At 35.2% G+C, this 24,823-nt stretch overlaps 1 protein-coding gene across 1 annotated transcript in view; it reads left to right on the top strand.

The window, feature by feature from the left end:
- The window catches only part of LOC115455238 (solute carrier family 2, facilitated glucose transporter member 8-like), a gene marked incomplete in the record, with an annotated part of 39,363 nt that overhangs the window by 12,178 nt on the left and 2,362 nt on the right, over positions 1–24,823 (top strand). The window contains 5 exon segments of the mRNA XM_037441832.1: positions 1,596–1,742; positions 16,687–16,916; positions 17,376–17,492; positions 18,192–18,398; positions 18,686–18,818. Coding sequence (XP_037297729.1) covers positions 1,661–1,742; positions 16,687–16,916; positions 17,376–17,492; positions 18,192–18,398; positions 18,686–18,818 — 769 coding nt within the window.

Here is a 24,823-nt window from a genome sequence, read left to right as displayed (position 1 = left end):
ATTAATAACTGCTCTGTTTTATTTAAAAAGTACAATACAGTATGAAACTGAAAGTGGCCTCAGCAACTTTAACTGCACATTACAGAAATGGCCCATTGAAACTAATTGTTAAGAAATAATTTACTTCTTTGTCTGTATAACATCGCATTAGTACTTTATCTGTGGTGTAATATATGTATAAAAAAATAAATAATAGTGTAGTGTTTCTTGGCAACAAGTTGACAGTATTCTTGATACATTACAAAAAATGATTTATTTACTTAATAAAATATTTACAATACATTGCAAAGTTTCCATTCTGGTAAAAAATCTTTATCATTCCTTCGCTGTATAATACATATTTAATTGGATTTAATAATAAATTATTCATTTTTGTATATATTATATATCCGTATAATGCACATACATATGAATACTAGTATCTACTTGCGTCTTTGCCTGCGTATAACTTTACTTAAAAAAGATGTGTAAAGATCCCTAGGTATTCTTGTAGTAGTGGTGTAGTGTATCTCGGCAACAAGTTGACAGCGTCTTCTCAACACTATTGATTCACATAAATAAACCGTAATATAAATGGAATTTTACTATCTAACGTCTCAGCAGTAGAAGTGGTCTGTACCCAACAATAATACAGTAAGTAAACATGATCATTTTGACATTTCAATACTAAATGATATTTATTTCCTTAAAAATAATACTCTACAATAAGTTTCTCTAAGCGCAGATGTAAAATAAAAAAAAATTAAGTTTCGAACAAAGTAAATATTAAGTAATAAAAATAATTCTTAATTTACACGCCCTAATGCCACTACTGTTTGAAGAGAATTCGTTGCAGAGCACACATCAAATTCGCACAAAATTATGAAAAAAAGAAAAAAAGTAATTATAAAAAAAGAAACGTGTAATTGAGATTTTTGGTATAAATATACGATATTCATGGATGATTTTTGGCACAACGTTAGATATGAAAAGAATGTTGTTTAATTTATTAGCGCAATGTCAAAAGGACCCTTTACAAAAAAGCTGTTAGTAATTGTATTGCATACATACAATTTAAAAACGTGAACGGATAGCCTTGATGCCATACATCTAGCTATAAACGTATCGTGAATGCGGCAAAACTTCCTACTTCTGTCTTTATTCAACTGGCTATTAACAAAGTCTTTAATTCCTGGTTCAAGCGAGGGGCGAATCAATTTAACTCCTCATATCTTTAACAACTTATATCCATTAGAATAGGTTTTACTATAACTAATTGAACTATAATGATTTCTTATGTTTACGCGAATGTTAAACATGAAAATTAAACTATTTTTGGGTTTTTATCACGGTTTTAATATTTTACTTTTCTCCCGACGTTTTGAAGACTTTTCAGCTTTCGTAGTCACAGGGACTGGGGTGTTGATCATCCAAGTTAATAACAATATCTATCTACAGTTTACAATTATACAACTTCTTAAATTTTAGATGTTGGTTGTCCGATATACGCAGAATGTGCCCAGCCATATTTCCTTTTACAACAAACTTCCTAGACAAAAATAACTAATCACATCCAAAAATTAAATATCATCTATCTAAGTAATAATTTTGCACAGGTCGGCGCGGGCGGCAGAAAATGCGTGCCTGAGGCGACACAAACGAGACACCAGGCGGCTGCAGAATGCTGTACACACTGCCCGCGCGATGGTTCGCAAGCATCAGACAAGGCGGCATCGCCAACCAGTTCCTCATGGCGACCATGGGTAAGCTCTCTTGCTTTCAAATAACAAGAAAAAGATGCATGTACATAGCCGTGACGTCACCAGACAAGGCTACGGGAGTGAGAAAGAGACGGCTAGATATCCCACTACACGTGTTATGCTCATTAATTTATACGTTATTTTTCAATTCATGGTGCTGGTTTCTTTTTTACATTATTTACTAACCTGTATTCTGCCGTGCTAAGCGCAAAAGCAGTATGTCCGGGAAACCTTATTTCGAGATAATCGAAGTTTTGTTAAGATAGTTTTATAGTTTTGTATGTAAATCTGAGATAGAGAAACTCTTTTAAGTTTTTTTTAACAAGTTCGAAACAAGATACCGTTATTTAGGTAAGTTCATTGGATGGGTATTTCTTTAAGCTACATGACGACATAACAATTAAGACTTTGTTTTTTTTTAGATACCGCTTTTGAGCTAAGCACGGCAGTATAGGACAATGTACAAAATCATACTTACGTGTCCCTACACTAAAAATGTCTTCAAAACAGAACTAAATAATACTCGAATATTGAATCTTCCGGTTATACCCATGTTTCATTCCAATTGACTGAACACCTTTTATTAACATAAGTAACAAAAAAGATAACTACTGGACATAATAAGACTTAACATCTCAGTCTTAGGATGGCGAGCGCAGTGGAATATCAAACAATACTTTGTAATTCAAGGTGTTGGATGGTGTTTCTACTGTTTATGGGCGGTCGTATCGCTTACCATCAGGCGAACGGCAAGCTCGTCTCGTCATTCAAAACAATAAAAACACCTGGCAACTTACTCTGGGGGATATAAATCCAAATAAAAAACGCTACCGAAGCTGTCACGCCACTTTATTGTGTGAAAATAATTTAACTGATAAAATTAAAAGATTTAACACATTCCATAATGGAATATTTGCTACGGTCTATGAAGTGTCCAATTATATTTACGGATTAAATGTTCCTAAAAATAATGAAAATGAATTCAATTAATGTAAATTATGCGAATTATTTCTCAAGTATTGTATGGAATGTATGCCAGTAAAGAATAGCACTTATGCCAATTATACTATAGTTCAAAGTGCTACTTAAGATATTTTATATGATTTATAACTGTAGTGATTAAACGTCAGTAGTTATTGAGAAAAGGAAACCTTGGGACAATCCCCGGTTGACTCGAATAGCACTTTTCTCAGTTCTTACGCGAATTTTACATAAGGTAATTATATACTTTGCCTTTCGACGACTCAAATCTATAATCACCGACTTATCACGCATGTATGACGTCACTTTATAAAGGAAAACTTGGGACAATCCCGAAGATGAAGTGAAATAAAAATCGTTTGTCTACACCAATATTACAAAGTGGAATTTTTTTTTTAACTTTGTAGGGACTACTTTCTGAAACTACTGGACCGATTTCGAAAATTGTTTCACTAATAGGAAGCTATATTACTCTTGAGTACTATAAGCTACTTTTATCCCGGAAAAATATAAAGCGGGACTTTTATCCTCAATAAACTTATAATACGGGCGGAGCAGCGAACGAAAGACGCTTGAATATAAGTGATTTAATAAAAAATAGCTCTTAAATTAATATGTATTTGAGTCATGAGTATATTTAACAAGAAATTTATCTGGATTTTAAGATAATAAGGTGTGGATCTTGAGGGTGTGTGAAGCCTTAAATAAAAAAAAATTGATAAACAAATTAGCAATAAGTATTTGAGTCATGATATGGAACAAGAAATTTGATAATAACGGGTGGATCTTGAGAGCGTGTCGTGCCGCGCCGTAATAAAAAACAAATCGATAAACAATTTTCAATTCAACATTGATAATTCTTTGAAACTTAAATTAAGCAATTGGGAACTTAAGTGAGTCTCTCAATTGATATCAATTACTTTTAAATTACAACTTTTTTGTTATTGTTATTTGGATTGTACATATCAAAATTATAATTTCAACGCTTGAGAGGCAATTTTTATGTAGAGCTATTTAAAATTTTGTTTTTAATAAGATAATTCTTAACAATTTACGTTATAAAAATTAAGTGTAATGATATAAAAAATTACCTAGAGATACAAAATCTAGATCGAATGACGCCGAAAAGCCTGTTTAGGCATGATTGCCTTTCAACCATCAATTTGTAATCACACATCACAACTTTATCTCCGAAGCAGTAGGCAGAGGTGCCATCAGGGTATCCACTTTCCCCTATGTGTGTTCTATGCATTGTGACACATCTCCCCAAAGTGACGAGCGCAGTAGAGAACCATACACTTATAGACAGTCGTAAACAAAAGCTTGATGTATCGATATCAACTTTTTATTTGACAATAAACAATAGTCAACACCACCAGCCGCAGGATGAATTCTGAACAATAATTAGGCTAATTCAATTCTAGTTTAGGGGCCTGCTTGGGTAATTATTGAATATATAAAATAAAAGAAGTAAAATAGATTGAAAGTAAACGATGATATAAATCTTTGAAACCGCAAATTACATAGAAATCCGTAGTTGTAATTAATACTAAGAATATCCATTGTGAATGACGCGTGCGGCAGACACGTGAGGCTATGAAATTGTAGGCGCCGCGTAGACTGGCGATTTGTTCTCAGGAACTCCGAATTTCAGTCATAGTAGAGGTGATCATTAAAAGTTATAACTGTTAATTTAACTCATTACAAATATTAAACTCTTATTTAAAAATTATTGCAATTTCCACTGAAAGTTATAATTTACGGAGTCAGTTAATGTTATATGTATTTTTGCTTCTGTTCGCAAATGAGCAGGTTAAGCTGTCCGCATGCTGAGCGGCACTAAACACCGAAGCTTTTTATCAAATCCAAGGCCACAAACAATCCGCTAAAGCATTGAGAGATATTTAAAATCTACGTTGACGAGAGAATTGAGTGCAACAAAGAGCTTTGTAATGCAATGGATGATGTCGCTATAGTTTATAAGCAGACGTTTACACACAGGTGAGCCAGCCCAATTCGAAAGATTTCGCTGTAGTTTATATGCGTGTTTATTTATTTAAAACTTTATCGTATTTATAAATATAAAAAACAAGACAAATTTGTATACAGATGGTGGAAATAATTAAAACATCGGTGGTACAAATGGCGGTCTTATCGCTCGAGGCGATCTTTCCTAGACAACCATTGGATCAAGCAAGCGAAATGCTTGTTTTATCATAAATTTTATAAAAAAAAATGAAAATATCTAGACGTTAAGGAACTACACGACTACCATTACGCGTTTTGTACATAATAATAAACAATGAACAAGTCTTGAAACAAGTTCGAACGAGTTTGACCACCTGTCATTAATCACTTCATATTAAACTGTCAGTAAGTAATAAGTATTTGCATATGACTAGCTAGTGCCTGAGGGTTCGACGGTTATAGTTCTTGGGATAAACGTAGCCTACAATAAAATAAAAGTATTTTTAGGCTTTTATCGCAGTTTTTCATATAATAATTTTCTTCCGAAGTTGCGAAGACTTTTTGGTAACACGATGACCAACACCTCAATTCCCCCTGTGACGATAAAAGCTGCAAAGTCAGTCAGTCAGTCCGTCAGTCAGTCAGTCCGTCAGTCAGTCAGTCAGTCAGTGACAGTCGACCTGAGAATGTAACCTGAAAATGGACTAATCTAGTACCTTGCCAATGCAATGAGGCGACGATTTTAAATATCAAGCAGGCTTTGAACATATTGTATCTAATTTTGAAATCCCATATGTATTTCGCGGAAAGTTTGAATGTTTGCCAATTGTAGCCGTCTTGTAAAAATGGAGGTCAAACTCAAAATAAAATATAGGTCAAAGAGTAAATCACAAATACTACGAGATATCTCACACTAGGAATTCAATTTCAAAGTAAAAACATTTTGCTAAAAATATAGGTACTACACTTAAATTATGTTTTTTTATAGTTGTACAACCAATGTTCCTTTAATACTTTTAGTATCACTAATACTAGTATCTAATCAGACTGAATAACTCATTACCTTACCTTTAGGTCATTGCTGTGTCTGTACAGAAAAAAAATGTATACATCGAGAACTGAAGAACCCATAATGGCGTCACACTACCAAGAAGGTCCAACACATTAAAAAACAAAAATAAAAGAATTATCAATGACGCACTCCCTAATTACGTTGATGAAAGTTGAGGAATAGTTGGCAACTGGTCTGTGAGTCATCATGCTATTAAACAAGATAACAGGAAAACCTTTTACTTAGCCGTATAAGTTAAACCGAAGATATAATAACAGCCAAGTTATACAGTTGTATACAAGGTGTTAAAACCCGCCATAGTGGCCTACGTAAGTGTGCCGCTCTGGGATCAGCTTGTGTATATCGGGTCCCAATAGGCCGGCATAATTGCGTCAACTGCCGAGGGGTAATCAGCCGACATTCTATTGGACCCCACTCTACTTACCATCAGGTGCAATAGCGACAATTTATGGTTGTATAAAAAAAATAATTGTCAGGCGCACATAATCATCATACAACTACAGATGTTATGATCTGAAAGCAAACGCCATTTCCATCTTATGACAAACAGCAGAAACAATCTACCTCACTGATCGATTCATGCACAGCCAAAACCGTTGGGTCTAGAAGAATGAAACACAGAAATCTTCCTTAATTAACGTATTTGAGCTCTCAGAAGGATTTTTTGTATATACAACTTTCAGGAGTTACAATAGCGGAAGACCCATGATGTTATACTACTGGAGGTAGCCGCGAGTAATAGTAGGAAAACAATGCTGCAAGTGCGCCAGTAATCTCAAACTTTAAATTACAAACTTCGGTATGGCATGGCTGCCATATTCATTCTAATACATTATTATAATCCATAGTATCTAGTAATTACGTATAACAGCGTGTAGGCGTTGTATAATATCTTCCCCTATTACTTGCATACTGATGCTTGGAGTCATAAAATGTGCAGTGTAGTGAGAACTACACTACCTAAGGAGGCTAACATCTACGTAATTTTTTGATTCAGCAGGCATATATTTAAAAAGTTTGATGCTAAAGGCTACCTTCGAACTAAGGAAGGCAGCAGGAAGGAAGGAAGGAACTAGATAATACAATGAATCATCTTGAATCATCAGATGTATCAAGATCACGAATGTTATACTGTCAATCACACCTATAAAACAATTGAGTTGCTGAACGGAACGAGTTCTAAATTTAAATTGCAAATGAGATGTCAGACTAGGTCGGATATATGACGTCATAAACTTATATGCTACGTACCTGTGTACCTGTGACGTATTTACTTAAGAACACGAGTTATCTTTTGACTCGACTACGGCGAAATAAGGAAGGGTAATGATTTTAACACTCTATGTATGTATGTATCCATTTTATCTTCAATTTAAGTGTCGCTCCTACTGAACCGATTTTGACAAATTATCTATTGATTCGTATATATTGTGCAATGGATATAGGCAATATATTTCCTGACTTATTTTAAAATAAACACAAAATACGACTTAAGTACACTCATAATACGGAATCTCATGAGTTATAAAATTTACAACATTTTATAGATGACATGTTGATAGTTCTATATGGCTTTTAGAGGGATTTAGACACTAAAGAGGAAAAGGAATGAGCAGATAAAGCCAGCAAGCTAGTTAACAAACCTGAAGTGAATATAGCAAACAACCCTACGATAGTCGTCCGATAGCAAACGGGTTCTGCGCTAATGCTTACGTTGGTTACGTGGTGACACTGGGTGAGGTTAAACAAGTTCATATTGCTTGCATATTAAACGCAGAGAAAATTGTTAACAATTATAATGAGTAGCTTTTATTCGCGGCTTCGTTCGCGTGAAGAAGTTTTCCGGGATATTTTTTCCTTACGACTTACTTAATAATATGTTAATTTGAACTTGTTATTAACAAAATATGAAATAGAATATCAATGAGCAAAAATACGAGTTAAACTTCAATCGTTACTATTTCAAAAGTGTCATTTTCTGGGACGGATCCTTTTTGTGTATCTACATCTATATGCAGTGTACGTGTATATGTAGTTGTTTGTATATATTACTAGATCACAATTCACAATAGGCATTGTTTTGTCTTGACCTTTTGAATACCCTTTACGCTCTACTTCAACTGATCGAAGGAGACAAATGATAGATTAATTATCAAGTTATTATGACGTAATTGTACATTAGTTTTGTTAATAACTGATTTAAATTGATCTAAAAAATATCATCAAATAAGATAAGATGAAATGTAACGACAAGTAATAAAATTCATTCATACTAACGTAATTTTAGGGCTGCTTTTTTAATCATCAGATAAAACATATTCATAAGATAAAGTACACTGTAAACAAATTAAAAATGACAGTTATATGTATAACATTGTATATTTTTGACAATTGTATTCAGGTCGGGTTATAATTTATTTTAAGTTATAAATATTTCCAATAATTAGTTATTTTTTTATGTTCTCTTTTTTCGTGACTAATTTTCTATTCAATGAAATATCAGTCCTATTGTCTCATAGAACTCCGATCGCCTTCATTTTATAATTATTGACTATTCGAAAAATCATTCTTTATGCTATGTTATAAATAATCTTTAAAAAGTAATTAAAAAATCCATTATTTCCCACGGGAGCAAATTACCGAAATAAAAAGCATAATATGTCCACGATATGATCTACCCGTGAGCCAAATTTCATCCATATCCGTTCAGTTATTTCTGCATTTATTTATAATAAACAAAGATTTATTTCTTTCACAAACTTTCACATTTATAATATTGGTAAGAAACAAAATAATTTAAGGCGATACCTCAAGGTCCATTTTCATACATTTTGTTTTACCTTTAATCTGGGTAACTAAACAAGTATTGGCAAGTAAAGAATTTAAATTCACGTCTAGTTAGTGATTAGTTCTCGCAGTTGAAAGAAAAACGTAAAAATAATTAATAATCATGGATATTTCGGCCTTTAAAATTTAATATGACGAAATTTTAAAGGCCGAAATATCCATGATTATTAGTTACCCAGATTAAAGGTGAAACAAAATGTATGAAAATGGACCTTGAGGTATCGCCTTAAGAAGTAAGATTATCGACTTCTCAAAATTACCAATGACCATTAAGTACATTATGTGGTAGCTTCTAATTTGATGTCACTATCAATAAAACTAAATGTCCTATTCATTTCATCCATGCGTAATTCCATTACCGAAACGGAAATATACCGTCTAATTTTATGTTCGTACGACCGTCGTAACGCATACGTGTTATGAATACACGAGCATTGTGCACTGACGTGACAACCAAAACAGAAAACAAACCAATATTTATTGGAAATTTACCGGCGAAACACAGCATAAATGATTATATAATATGACAATATTTTGAGAAATATAGGAGAATGAAATAAAACAAAATGAAAATTTAATTCAGCTCCCGCTATCAAATATTACATAATATGAGGAATAGTAGGCGACAAAATTAAAATAAGGAAAAAGGAACATGGCAACAAATATAAATTGGTAACATACAATCTAAATAATAAGCAATAAACATCCTCTAGTAAATATGTCATTATTCCTAAAAATTTACAATTTAATGTATATTTTAACAGTTTATTTCGGTCAACAGTTAAAAAAAATGAAATGTAGTTTGACAAATGATATTGTAACTTTGACTTGCGGACGACCAATACCTCAGTCCACCCTGTGATCAAGATTGCTGCAGTCTTCAAAACGTTAGGAAAAAATAATAATATAAATAACTGACATAAAATTCATAAATAGTTTTATTTCAAAGTTTATTTCGCCATAATCTCAGGACTTGACAATCATTAACTTATCCATGATTCCACTTCCTATTATATACTGGATATTGTAGTAATTCTTGTAAAAGAATTGCCATACCTGATATTATGTATCTAGAAGCAAATGAATACATTGTCCCCTTTCATATAAACTCCAGCTAGCTTAAAATGGAATTAATCACGTAGACGTTACTGGTGGTAGATCTCTCATAGTGAGAATCCGCCTGGGTAGGTAGCACCGTAATGTTTGTTTCAGCCGCCAAGCAGCAATGTGTAGTCACTGTTGTGTTCCGGTTTGAAGGACATTGTAGCCAATGGAAGTAATGAGACTTAACATCTCATGTCTCAGGATGGCAAGCGCAGTGGAATACCAAACAACACTTTGTGATTCAAGGTATTGGATTGTGTTTCTACTATTTATGGGCGGTCGTATCGCTTACCATCAGGCGAACGTCAATCTCGTCTCGTCATTCAAAGCAATAAAAAAAAAAGTTCATCTGATAAACAACTATATTCGAAAGTATTCGGTAAAAACATTGTTTATTCTAAACACGAGGCACATGCATTGTTCTAATTTGATTGCAAAAACCCACTTGGCTGCCAAAACAACGTCTAGCGGTATATATGCTAATATGCTGATCTCACGTTATCTGTTTGTGTAAAGGACTCATGTTCAAGCATTATAATTGATGTACTTAACAAATAAAAACACTCTTTATTGTAATAATAATTATAATAATATCAGCCCTGTATTATTTACTTGCCCACTGCTGAGCACGGGCCTCCTCTACTACTGAGAGGGATTAGTCTTTATTAGGCCTTAGTCCACCACGCTGGCCTAATGCGGATTGGTAGACTTCACACACCTTCGAAATTAGAACTTGTCAGAATATGTGCAGGTTTCCTCACGATGTTTTCCTTCACCGTTAAAGTGAACGGTAAATTCACAAAGAATACACACATGATTTTTTAGAAAAGTCATGGTGTGTGCCCTTGGGATTTGAACCTGCGGACATTCGTCTTGGCAGTCCGTTCCACACCCAACTAGGCTATGGTCGCTTTTTATTGTAACCGTTGTTAAAAAGAAAAACAAAGTAGAAGGTGCATTTTGCGCTTTAAAGCAGCATTAATATCATTATCTTGTTGCTCCGCTTGTTGCTGGTCTGTGGTGTTGTGGTAAACAGGTGAATGATAAGTGTGAGTTGGCTCAGTAAAGCTTGTAATGTTATGTTTTTTTTAATGATCTATAATATTATCAGTAAAAAAATCTTGCTTTCCTTCTTTTGCATTCTATTATTCTCTTAGCCACATTTTTACCAGTTCTAAGCAGTATAGCTAGTAGTTATGTATATGGAAGTCTTTCTCAAATGAATGTTTCAAACGAAATAGTTTTTACGGAAATTGTTATGTATTTTTTTTGTCTCATATCTTTTTTTAGGTAATTACATTCGTTCTATCAAATAATATATAGAATTTATGTATTAAAAAAACAGATGCAACTGAAAAAAACGTAATACTTCATAAATACTATTTCGTTACGTTAATTTATTTTGAGAAATACTTGTGGACTTTAGTAACGCAACATCTATATAGTATTATTTAACATCATCAGTAGCTCGTATCATTTAATTGTTAAAAGATAACTGAAACAAACATGTCACAAAACACTTCCGACAGAAGTTGAACTTGGCCGTTATCGCGCGCTGAATAAAAAAATGTGATTGTTTACCAAACATGAATTTGTGACGTAATGTCCACGCTCTTTAGTGATGACTTACTAGTATACTGTAGTATGTATACACCAAATACTGCAGCCAAGATACCTTTCTAGTCTTAAATGCCAATAGAAAACAGAAAAAAAAATAATAATAATATCAGCCCTATATTATATACTATCCCACTGTTGGACACGGGCCCTACTCTACTACTGAGAGGGATTAGACCTTAGTCCACCACGCTGGCCTAGTGCGGATTGGTAGACTTCGCACACCTTCGAAATTCCTATAGAGAACTTTTCAGGTATGCAGGTTTCCTCACGATGTTTTCCTTCATCGTTAAAGCGAACGATAAATTCACAAAGAATACACACATGATTTTAGAAAAATTAGAGGTGTGTGCCCTTGGGATTTGAATCTGCGGACATTCGTCTTGGCAGTCCGTTCCGAACCCAATTAAGCTATCGCCGCTTTAAAAAAAAATGATTGATTTTTATTATTTTGAATTTTCAACCTTACTTTCATGCACCTACCATAATTATCTCTGCACCACCCTAAGGTTGACTGGTAGAGAATGCCTGTGGTATTAGGTCCGCCTATTTAAATTTATATATGAAGTGCTAATTTAAAAAAATATGGGAATGACAAATCGTAACAATAAGTCTTGCGCTATAACGTTTGAGATTGTAGAAAAATATCTTGTCTAAGTCCCCAGTATGTTCCAGAAATTTATACGAATATCCACTCATTCCTACCTATCAATTTTGAGATGGTATTTGGTATTAGAAGAAGTATGGACCATATTGGTGTTATCTTTACAAATTTATGTCAATGTCACCATTAATCAAAATAAAGATGGCTGCAGACTAAAAAGTTGTGTGAAATGTCAATTTACCAACTTCACTAATGCATTGTCCGGACTGTTAAAAATTGCTTAATCATAATAGACTTTATTTCATGTAATTAAAGGCGCTCTCAAAAGACTGTCAGCCGCCGCTTATCAGTTGACAGACAAGTGATAAGTTAATTTACGCAAATCATCGCGGCATTGTCTTGGTGGCAACAAAAACTGAAGTGAAGAACTGACATTTAATTGTTTCGTTCGATCAATAACAGGGAGGTCATTATAACATGGTTGCAATACACCACAACGAACACCACAAAGATGAACTAAAAACCGACTATGACCAGAAACGCGAGCAAAGTCTAGTAAGCCACGAGTTAGTTAACAGAAACAATTAATCGGCCATCCAGTACATGCCAGATATAAATAACTAGATAAAGCAGATTTGTTCCGACTGCATCAAGCTACATTATATTTTGAAATCGCACATACTCACTTCGTAAATAGAATAAAATAGTCAGGATAATGATATCTTTTTCTGGTCCAATAGTATATTAAAGTTTAAACAGAAGACTGATTGAACGAATGGCTACGGGATTTATTGTATTTCACAGCTAAACACTCCAAGTAAAATTTGTTTTCACGTTTCTCGCTAAAACATTTTCGAGACCTGTTAAAACAGCTTTATAAAAACCTAAACACCGTTATCCGGCCTCAGACCTCGCGGGCCACAGCTTACAAGTTGCTGACCTGACAAAGCCGACGTAGTTCAGTCCATTGCAAATCTTTGTCATCTAAAGATCCTTTTGGATTATGTTACTTTTTTTCAAACGATTCTAAAGTAGAAAATGAACGATGAATTATTTGTAAAAAAACACGAATTAGAAAGAAGATCACATTGCTTCCTTTTTAATAATTTCTCATTTATCTGTACCTACCTGTATTGTTCATAATTTGGGTCATGTCAGGCAAGTCAGTTCCTTGTCTCACCTTTGACCAAGAAAGTAATAATTCTGCTTTGGGCGTGCCACTTTTGATATTTTGTTTTAAAATTTATTTGACGTTAACGTTGTCAGTACAAAACATATTTTACCACAATATGCTGAGGTTTTTATTTTCCCCGTCGGGTTTTTTCAAACATCAGCCTTTTTCCTTTTCAAGGTAGGCATAAGACTTATACATCCATTTTGTTACCTATTTCAGGTCCCATCTGATAGAGCTGGTCTTGCTTTTGTGGCATTATTGAATATTTCTCAAAATAAATGTTCGTAATGAAATCTATACTTATAATAAATCTGTAGAGAGGTCAATTCTGTACATGAAATATATTTCCAAAATAACTATGAGGGGGTGATTAGGGATCGATACTGATGCCAAAAATGCAATTAGTAAAATTTTTGTCTGTCTGTCTGTCTGTCTGTCTGTCTGTCTGTCTGTATAACCGTTATAGAAACAAAAACTACTCGACGGATTTTAACGAAACTTGGTACAATTATTTTTCATACTCCTGTGCTGGTTATAGTATACTTTTCATCACGCTACAATTAATAGGAGCAGAGCAGTGAAGGGAAATGTTGGGAAAACGGGAGAAGTTACTCCATTTTTAAGCTTCCGTCGCGTGTGCAACCTTAATGGTTAAAGCTACATAGAAATCATGTATGACGGAAATGTTCTCCTTAAAATTATGTAAAAATATCCCACGACAGTATATGTCTATCTTTTATGGTTGACTCACAATGACACGTGTAACTCCCGATAGCTTAGCAGTTCGAAGCTTTCTCATTATATTTGTTTACTAATCTTAGGAACTATCGGTCCAAACTGAAAAATTCTTTTTGCGTTGGATAGCCCTTTATTCGTGGATTGCTATAGGCTATATATCATCACGCTATACCCAATAGGAGCGGAGCAGCAATGACTAACCTCTGGAACTACCGGTCCAAACTGAAAAATTCTTTTTGCGTTGGATAGCCCTTTGTTCGTGGAGTGCTCTAAGTTATATATCATCACGCTATGACCAATAGGAGCGGAGCAGTAATGGCTAATCTTAGGAACTACCAGTTTGAACTGAAAAATTCGTTTTGTGTTGGATAGCCCTTTATTTGTGGGGCGCTATAGGCTGTATATCATCACGCTATGACCAATAGGAGCGGAGCAGTAATGAAACATGTTGCAAATACGGGGACAATTTATTAGTTTTGAGAGCTTCCGTTGCGTGCGCTGCGTAAACGGTTAAAGTTATGCAACAATTATGTATGACGGGATTATTCCTCTTAAAAAGTTCTAAAAAAATATATTATAAAACAAAGTCCCCTACTGCATCCGTTTGCCTGAACGTCTTAAACTCAAAAACTACCCAACGTATTAAGATAAAATTTGGTATGGAGACAGTTTGAAACCGTGGGAAGAACATAGGCTCCCGGGAAACTACTACTTTTATAATGGAAAACTTTAGCCTGAAAAACTTTATAACGCGGGCGGAGCCGCGAGCAAAAGCTAGTAGTAAATATAATCTGTCTTATCTGTCTTTTCGTTGCTTGTCTTAATAGATTCGTTCTGTCAAATTATTTATGGAAAGAATAAGAACCAGAGGAGACTGAAAAAAAAACTCTGTAACATTTCTTAAAAAACTATTTCGTTACATACATTTATTTTTATAAATACTCAGCTATAATAGGGCGAGCGTTTCGTCTCATTTAGAATATAAAAATCCCTACGAATGTAATCGCCGCGTGACATTATGAAGTGACATTGACAACAGGGTGTTTCAAACATGTGCGTGACACCAACACCAAGTAATTTAATGTAAATTTGACATCGTGATCCATATATTGATTGTCGTGTATGACTCACGCTACTCTGTATTATGTAAATAAACTATGATTATAACCACTGTAGCAACCGGTCAGTAATTACTGACAGTTTTGAATGAATATAAATTGACGATTATACAATTGAAATATAATTTAAACACAAATATTACCTACGTAATAAAATCATTAAAGTTAATGAGTTTGTATGATTCACATCTTTACAACTTTATGAATTATGACCGATAAATCTAGAAGACATTTTAAATAAATACCATAAATCATAGAGTGAAGTTGCAATGTTTATGGTAGAACAGCCTCGGTGGCGCAGTTGTATTACGGTACAGCAGTACTGAGGTCTCGTGTTCGAACCCTGGTTGGGCAAAATGATATTTTTTTCTCAGTATCAGTCAGATATGACGATAGGTTCGCCTTATCATATCATAGAATACGCGCAGCGAAAAATGGCTGCACCAGTTACACTTCTACTTACCTTTTGGGGGATAAAATTCGTCTCTATGTGTGTGTATAAATAAATTACTTAACAAATAGTGTTAACTGTTACTCATATTAAAATTTATCGGGACATTACTGTGGTTAACACGTAAAAATCATTCATTATTGCAGGTCATTCATTACTTACTATAAATTATACAGAGTCATCTTAACATTGCATTACTAAATAAAACCACATACTTACTATCTTGAAAATAACACTACAATAACTTTCCTTAAGCGTAGATGTAAAATCAAGAAATTTAAATTTCGAACAAAATAAATAACGAAAGGTCTACGCTTGATCTAATGTGATCGTTCCTGAATATTAGTGTATTTTTCTATGCCCTGTAATCTTGACTGAATGATTGACTGACTGTTACATATCTTACATGACTACTTATACACTAGATATACTACAATCCGACCAATTATCCCCCCGAGACAATTCTTGTGCGGTCTCCACTTCGAATGCACGCCCATGCACGGGCGGACATATGCCGCATTTCTAGGCACACACTTCACTATGTACCAGCATACCTCTCGGCTGTAGCTGCACATTAAGGCCTACGAGGGCACGCGAAGATTTACTGGCTTTCTCCCTTCTGCCAATCCTGAAAGGGTTCCTTGCATTCCTCCTCACTTCCTTCACCCAGATATCCCGTCCCAACTTACCTCCAGTCCTGCAGTGGCTAAGCCGGGGTATTTCAGTATGCCATTCGCAGGTTTTCTCCGGTGTAGACTGTGGGTCCGATACACAAAAAGAAACCCAATTTTTCAACCTTGGACGGCAGCCATGACACCTTTGTACATAGTTCGATAACCTTTTTCGCCAGTCACGTCAAGTGTGCGTACTTTAAAATTCCCAAGCAAGTTCATCGGTGATTCAACCGTTTTGAATTTTTCCTCGTCGCTCGTCTCAATATCCTGATGATCTCTTATTAAATCCTATGTGATAAACACTGTTTTGGTGAACAAGTCCTTTACCCAGAAACTCCAATTACATCTTCGGTTCTTCGTACAAGTCTATCGTGCGAGCCTAGTAAGAACGCGTTCTTTAAAACTACGTTTAAAGGTTACGTCTGTCACTAACTGAATATTATGAAGATGGGATTGGAATCCATCTCGAATGTAATTTGGCACTCTGGCGCACATTGACAATCAACCACAAAAGTACCACTCGGGGAAGATTAAGTGTGGAGTAGTGTTGTCCAAAATTGCTTTAAAATTCCAAATTCAAAAATTCATCTCCATTTCAGTGACCATCCCGGTGCTGAACTTCGGGATGCTGATGGGCTGGCAGTCGCCGATGACGCCGATCCTGCAGAACATCGATGGCCCCGCCCCGGAGCAGATCACGGACGACCACATCTCCTGGATGGGCTCCATTACGTTCTTCCCTCCGATATTTTGCGGAATCTTTGTCGGCGACCTTGCCGATAGATGGGGGAGGAAGTTAACCACGCTGCTTACTTCGTTGATGCTTGTTGTAAGTGTATTTATTGTAGTCACAAAAGTAGCTGAACGAATTCAAGACTTCAAAGCGCCCCTACAGATTGACTTCAATAGTAATAATAGTATAAAATAAAGTAAACCCTTTGGAGTTTATTGTAGTGAAGAAAACACGATCGGTTTTTTTTTAACATGACGTTGTTAGCCTGGCAAGGCCAGCTTATACAAACACACCGGACTTTCGAGTGAATGCTTTAGGAATTCGAAGACTCTGGGGGTGACAAACGGATCACGAACCTCGGCTCAGGGCGATCACTGGGAGAGAATGAGATATCAACGATTATGGATCGGTGATAATGACAAAAATGTATAAGGCGATTTGAATTTTTGAATTCTTTTCATTTATAGTTGCTAGTACAACTGTCTTTCTCTTTGTTTTAACTGTAAGCCAAGATTTTTATTTAATGTTCCAAACACTTTATTCCCATCGTTTCAGATCAGTTGGGTGATTACCCTCTTCTCTCTCCGTCCGTGGGCTCTCATCACGTCGCGCGCCGTCGCCGGCCTGGCCTGCGCAGGATGCTATGTCGTCACACCGCTTTATTTAAAAGAGGTATATAAAATAGTTATATGTGTGTTCGTTGAATCATCGCTCGCTTTAACAGTGAAGGAAACCATTGTGAGGAAATCGCATATCTCAAATTCTCTATAAGAATTTTGTAAAGATCACTTCCTCGTATAAATAATGCCTTAAAAACCCAGAGTTTATTTTCGGCGAGGATTGGGGTTATATTTAAGATTTACTGAAGTTTATGGAAAAAAAAATCGAGATCTGGGGTCGAAGCTAAGATGCCATTCCACAATCGTTAACGCTAACGTTATGTATGGAAATGACTTATCCTAGCGATAGACTTACCGTTAGAATATGTCTTTGCCATACACTGTTTTCTTTTCTATTGGCTTTAACGATTGTTTGTAGAAAGATATCGTAGCTACGGACTCTAATCAGTTACTTCAGTAGTACCTTTAGTATATAATAGAAACTTCACTCTCTAACATAGCTTATATTACATTACGATCTGATTACTTCAGCGAAAATTTACTCAGGCAGGGCTGCAAGCAAAAATAGACTTTACCTAATCTGTATTCTAAATTGACTTACGGCCGCAATCTTAATAGCTCCGGTTCCGCGAATAAACAAATGAAAATAAATCCTTTTTAAGGATATCAAATAAATCTGATTGGTCTATTTCCACCATGGATTTGCAAGCAATTGCGATCGTCCATTTAAATTAGTGGTTACTGTCAACAGATAGCATCAGACAACGTGCGTGGTGCTCTCGGTTCCTTGTTCATCCTCTCCCAGAATCTGGGTTACTTGGTGGTTTACGTTGCCGGGGACATGCTGTCGTTCACAGCGGTGCTGTGGCTGTGTACAGCGGTGCCTGTGCTGCACATGGTGGCGTTCCTGGCGATGCCGGAGACTCCTGTGTTCCTGGTGAAGCAGGGAAAGATACAGGTACACTTAGATCTTTTTATAATAACGTAAAATGTATAGAATATAATGTATAAAACTACTATGCTTCTAGTTTTCACAGAGCAAGAGTTCCACAGTCCATTGCGAATTTCTGTAATAAAAATGACATTTATTATCAGGACAGCTCTGTGTATAAAATTTCATTGAAATCTACTTTGCTGTTATATAAAAATCTCTACAAACTTTTACATTGGTATCAATAATACGATTTTTTTTAAATTAAATCAAATAAACCCAATTCCAAAGACTCAATATAATGTTTTATGCAGGAAGCTCGCTCAGCACTTGCCTGGCTGCGTAACACCAGCACCGACGACAAGAACTTAGAAGAAGAGATCCAGGTCATGGAGAGGGAAGAGGCATACGCCAGGTCTATGAAGAAAGCCACCTGGAAGAGTTTAGGTAAGTTACCTTATGAATTAGTCACACTTAAACTTATTCTATTTTTTTTACCCCGACTCGGGCTTCGAACTTAAGACGCGCAATTGTCGTATTGGTATCGCGTACGTATTACAACCACGCCACCTAAGAAGTCAATTTTGTATTTAAATAAGTTATGAGTTGGATCTTTAAAAATCTTTAACCAAAGGACGAATTCAATGCAGTGCCGTGCAGTACATACTTAATACTAAGTTAAGGACATTGAATTCAAATTCAGCGTCGTATCGATATTGTTGGTAGATGATCTAAGCCTTTATAATCAGGAAAACACCACCATTATCTAATATCTACATTAAGTTTGAAGTTAAAATCTCTAATTACTGAAGGGACGCCTTCCAATATCGTGCCAGTCGTAAATAGGTCTTTCTCTCTGTAGTCGGTCCGATGTACCGCATTTAGATCGGATTATTTGTCTCCACCGGTTTTTGTTCATCGCATCTTCTACTAATTTGTGGAACTCGTTGGCAGACGGGTCTTTAATCTGGTCTGTCCGTCGGGTTGGTGCACGGCCTCGAGAACGTTTGCCTTTGGTATTGCAAACGATGACAAATATTAAATAGGGAATTGAATTTAAATTCTGCGTACGTATTTATATTTTTTAAAGTCAATCAAGGTTACGTAGATCAGAAAAACACCATAATTATCAAGTATCTACATTTTGTAGTCTATAATAATCGATTGTTATTTTTCTACGTCTAAAATTTCATTTCTATTTTATCAACTCGTTTGTTCGTTATGGTTTACGACTATTTTATGTACATTCAATATTTTATGTATTTGATAACGTGGTTTCCTGTTTGATAACCTTTACACCCGAAACATGTTTCAATCATACCAACGGTTCAATTAAATCGGGCATTTTTCTAGGATATTAAAAAGTGAATATTCTCGGAATTTAAGTCAATAGAAAATGACACATTCATTGTTTGTTATTGCATAAGTTAGCAAAAAATGTAGTTGTATGACTGTGCAGCCAACTTCAAACCAAGGGAAGGAAATTATGCTTCCGTATCTCACCACGCAGAACGCAACTACAAACTATTATCCCGTGTATTTTCTGGTGGAAAGATATATTGTATGTCCGTGCGGATAGCGACCATCGTAAATAAATTGGCCATAGTGGCCCACGTAAGAGAGCGTTACGAAATCAGCCTATACCTATCCAGTTCAAACAAGCCGGCATAATTGCGTCGACTGACGAGGGGTAATCATCTTTCTTGAGTCAACATTCTAAATGGACCGCACTTCGCTTACTCAGATACAATTGAGTAACTTTTCCAAGCCTGTAAAAATGACGGTTTTCTAAGACAGTGTTACTATTTCGGATAAGCCGGATTATACAACAACGTAACTACCAAAAGACTTCCCCTGGGACAATTCTTGCGCGCTTGGTCTTCAAATGCATGCCCAGTCACTAAGCCGCGTGATTCCTTATCCCAGCCATCGGCAACACGCGGCCCGCGAACGTTCTGTTTGCGGCCCGTAATTGTTTTGTAATAAAGCTAAAACAAAATAAATGTTTTAATTCAGAGTAAGCATCTAAAGCAGGGTTTCTAGGTTTAATTGTTATTGTTAATTTTGCAACCTTATATCCTTTGCCTACTAAAAGGTTGTCGACCGTTGTCTTATCCCATTCGTAGATTTACCCCGGTGTCAACTGCGAGGTAGGATACACAAAAAAACTACCAAAAAACGTGCTAATGCATCGACCAATGTAAATAATCTATCTATTCTTAGCCCGACTATAAACCTCACGCGTAAACACATTTAAATCATGCTTGTTATTTGCATGAATTCCGAAATTGCACAGCCTCCGTATACTGTTACGTTTGTTCCACGAAGGCGCCTCTCTCCGCGTTTTCCGGTTCGTGGCACGACATTAAATGAATGCACGCAATACTGTAGTTATAGGATGCTCCATACAAATGCTGTGTACTTAAATTTTATTCGCAACATCGCAAGCAGTCAATAAGTGATAATATTTACTCGCCACATCGTATTAATAAGAAAGAATATTGCAAATAGATTATTCCGTATCGTTTCTTGTAGTTCAGGTTTATACCATAGCAAATTTTATGTAAATCAGTTTGGAGTTTAGCCGTTAGATCAAAACAGAGAGTGCTTCTTACGCGTTTATAATATTCGAATGAATTAACTTTTATGGACAAGCTTTAAAGCTACATGAATTGATAATATAACCGCGTAAAACACAGGAAAAATTCTTTTTTAATCAAATTATTCTAAATAAAACAATAATGCGACGATAGCCTAGTTGGGTGTGGAACGGACAGCGAAGACGAATGTCCGCAGGTTCAAAACCCAAGGGCACACACCTCTGACTTTTCTAAAATCATGTGTGTAATCTTTGTGAATTTATCGTTCGCTTTAACGGTGAAGGAAAACATCGTGAGGAAACCTGCACATCTGAGAAGTTCTCTAAAGGAATTTCGAAGGTGTGTGAAGTCTACCAATCCGCACTAGGCCAGCGTGGTGGACTAAGGCCTAATCCCTCTCTGTAGTAGAGGAGGCCCGTGCTCAGCAGTGGGCAAGTATATAATACAGGGCTGATATTATTATTATTATATTCTAAATAAAACAAACTCCTTCAACCAAATAATCCAAAGCGACCATTATGATTGACTGATTGATTATAAGACTGCCTCGGTGGCGTCGTTCTCTTTACATACTTGCGCGGCAAACTGACCCCACCTGACGGTAAGTTAGGTCCAATAGAATGTCGACTGACGAGATATGATTACCCCTCGGCCGTCGACATAATAATGCCGGCCTGTTAGAACCAGATATACACAGGCTGATACCAGAACGTGACACACTTACGTCGGCCACTATGGCGGGTTTTAACACCTTGTGTACGGTAGTGCTATGCAGGCGGATATAAAATATATCCTACCAGCTAAGTTCTCCTTGGGCGAAGGCTTTATCTTTAAAGATATTTATAAATTGTTAAGAATTTTGTTTGAATAATAAAACTACCTGCATTCTGAAACTTCGAATACCGCTCGTTTTAGCTGATCGTAAAACTTGGAACAGCTTTGGAATAATTCTTCATTTTACTATCGCGTCATAGTTTATTGGTATTTAAAACTAACCAGTTGTAGATCTTGTCCTGTTTCGTTTCTCCGATATATACCTTGCATTGGGGAAGGGTGAAATATTTAAAAAGGTACCCCTAGGCAAAATAAAATGCCCTAGTCAACATATCACGGCCAATTGAACAGAAAACAATAACTAAGACAAACCTAAATAAATCTAAAGGGTAGGTAGGAATCAAGTTATATTGAGTATTGACGCATGGCCATTGTCAGCTTGTCTTTTAATTTTTAAATATCGCCATAGATCAGAAATCACAGCTTACAACTTTCTTAACAACATCCTGGGAGACCAAGATAGTAAAAGTAATAGAGATTTCAATCTTCAAACAGATTTATAAATCCTATACTTAATCAGGAAAGTTTAGTTCAATAATTTTTTTATTATTATTTTTTTATTTTATTTATTAAAAATCTACAGCCCTTAATACTAGTGTGACACAATCTTATACACTTATCTAAGGCCAATAACGAATTTACATTTTGTTTACACGTTTAAATAACAGGCAGTCAAAAGTGGGATAGTGTCTCTAGAAGAGCATTTATGTGTGTGTGTGTGTCACCATGTATATATATATTTACATATGTATTATTTAGTTATTTATTTGTATTACATTGTCTTCATATTTTATATTTTATAAAATGTAAAAACCCACGATAACATCCGAAAAATAGTTTAATTTTAATGTCTAACATTCGCATAAACATAACAAATCATTATGCAGATTTATTTTAGTATTTCCTTGTTCGTTACTTAAAATTCAGAATTAGGTATAATGATTCTTAATAAAGCTATTTTTAGCAGTTTATCGCGGTTGTTTATATTATTATTTTCTCCCGACGTTTCGAAGTTTTTGCAAGCTTAATGGTCACCGGGGGACGAGGTGTCGGTCGTTTCAGTAGTCAAAATTACAATAACTAGCTACACGATAAGTCAGTTACAATACTTATCGACATTTTACAATTGAATATGCAATTTCTAAAACGGCACATTTCATAAACATATCTAGATCTATATCGAAGATAATATCAAATAACAATAAAACTTCTGTAATTTTTATTGCTAAACCCAAATTCTAACCTAAAAATATATATTTTTTACACTACATTAGATAATTTCCATCTCCTGAACGATTACATTTTCCGATATGTGCCCTTTTCGAAATTGCATATTCAATTACACCATGAAGTTGCCATGAAAGCAAAGTCTTCGAAACGTCGAGAGAAAAACTTAAATGTAGAAAACTACGATAAAACCCGAAACTAGCTTATTTCGTAAACTATGTATGTCAGAGAAAAGGTGCCTTGTTGATAAAAAACAAGTTTCAAATTTAATCTTTGGTGTTGCACCGAACGGAACTTAAATAGAAGAATTATTATAGCATTAACTACCATTTGTACGTTAATCGTCTTATCAAGGAGTTTAATACAATTAATTTAACATTACCTCGTTACTATTAGCATAATGCAATTGTTAAGGCACTCGCATGTATATAGTCTGGGCAAAGTTAAGAATACTAAGAATTCTTTGCCAACCACGCATTAAAAAAAGACGCCTGACCAGGAAAATAAAAAACCTCCTTCCGAGGCGACACTTTTGATTTTTTCTTTCAAAGATAACTTTGTCAGTAAAACAAATTGGTTTCATATTTTACTACAACATGGCAACATTTTATATTTTCCTTGAGGATATAATACATTTTAATACTAGCTCATATAGGTTTACCAGTGTTGAATTCGTACCTCCACTGGTGATGATTGTTTAAACCACCACGCTGGCTTAGTTCGATGCAGTCCTAGATTTGCAAATAGGCCATATAGGCCGCGGCCTATGGGCGGCAGCCTCCTAGGGGCGGCAGAATTTAGAGTACTCTCAATCGATTTAATTAATCATTAGTTTATTTAACTTGAGTGCCTTCCATAATACAAACAAATGGAAAATTATTAAGTATTTTAGAAACCTACATACATAAACGTACCTACATGGGGCGGCGGAAATAAAGTGGCCTACACTCATAAGAAATATAACTGTATCCTCATTATGACATTGCGTTAGTAAATAAAACCATAGGTATTCTTCTTGAAAATAACGTTACTACACGTTCTAATCATAGGTGGAAAATAAAAGGAAGTTCCGAACAAAATAAATATTAATAAAACGTATTTTAATTTTACATGCCTTAAGACCAGTATTACACGAAAAGAATTTGCCGGAACATCATACTTTCCGCAAGAAATACACTTACAATATTCGCACTAATCCACAAAATTATCAAAGAATCAGAAAACCAAATCCGGGATAATTGACGGAAATATTTGTTGATGTTTTTGGCACAATGATAGCTAAAGTAGAATGTGTGGTTTTTTGTAACGCAATGTAAAAATGACCCTGTATATGAAACATTTTACTTCCACCCCGTAAACCATCGATAAGTTACTTCTGCTATATCATTTATCAACCATATTATGTTTCATGGGGTTATTGAATTTACCATTCGAAAGCCAAATGATTTAAATACGCCAACCGGTCTCAGGTTTTTACCTTCATGTCAAACTGGTTTTGTGGAGGATGAAATGCTGGTGATTCATTCTCTTATATTACTTAGAAATGTCCGTGTGGAATTTAGGTGATTGAACGAAATTGCGGAATTTTAAAAGGTTAATTCTGTTTGTTGTTTCTGATCTAATAAACATAGTTCTTCTTTCATATTTTTCTCGGAACACTTAATGATTACTATTCTTAAGGTTATAGCTTAAGGTCCATTTTCATACATTTTGTTTCACCTATAATCTGGGTAACTAAACAAGTATTGACAAGTAAAGAATTTAAATTCACGTCTAGTTAGTGATTAGTTC

This window comes from Manduca sexta, chromosome 4 (assembly GCF_014839805.1).
Source record: "Manduca sexta isolate Smith_Timp_Sample1 chromosome 4, JHU_Msex_v1.0, whole genome shotgun sequence".
NCBI classification, from domain to species: domain Eukaryota; kingdom Metazoa; phylum Arthropoda; class Insecta; order Lepidoptera; family Sphingidae; genus Manduca; species Manduca sexta.
Note: the sequence above shows the minus strand (reverse complement) of the source record. Positions and strands in the feature narration are given on the sequence as shown.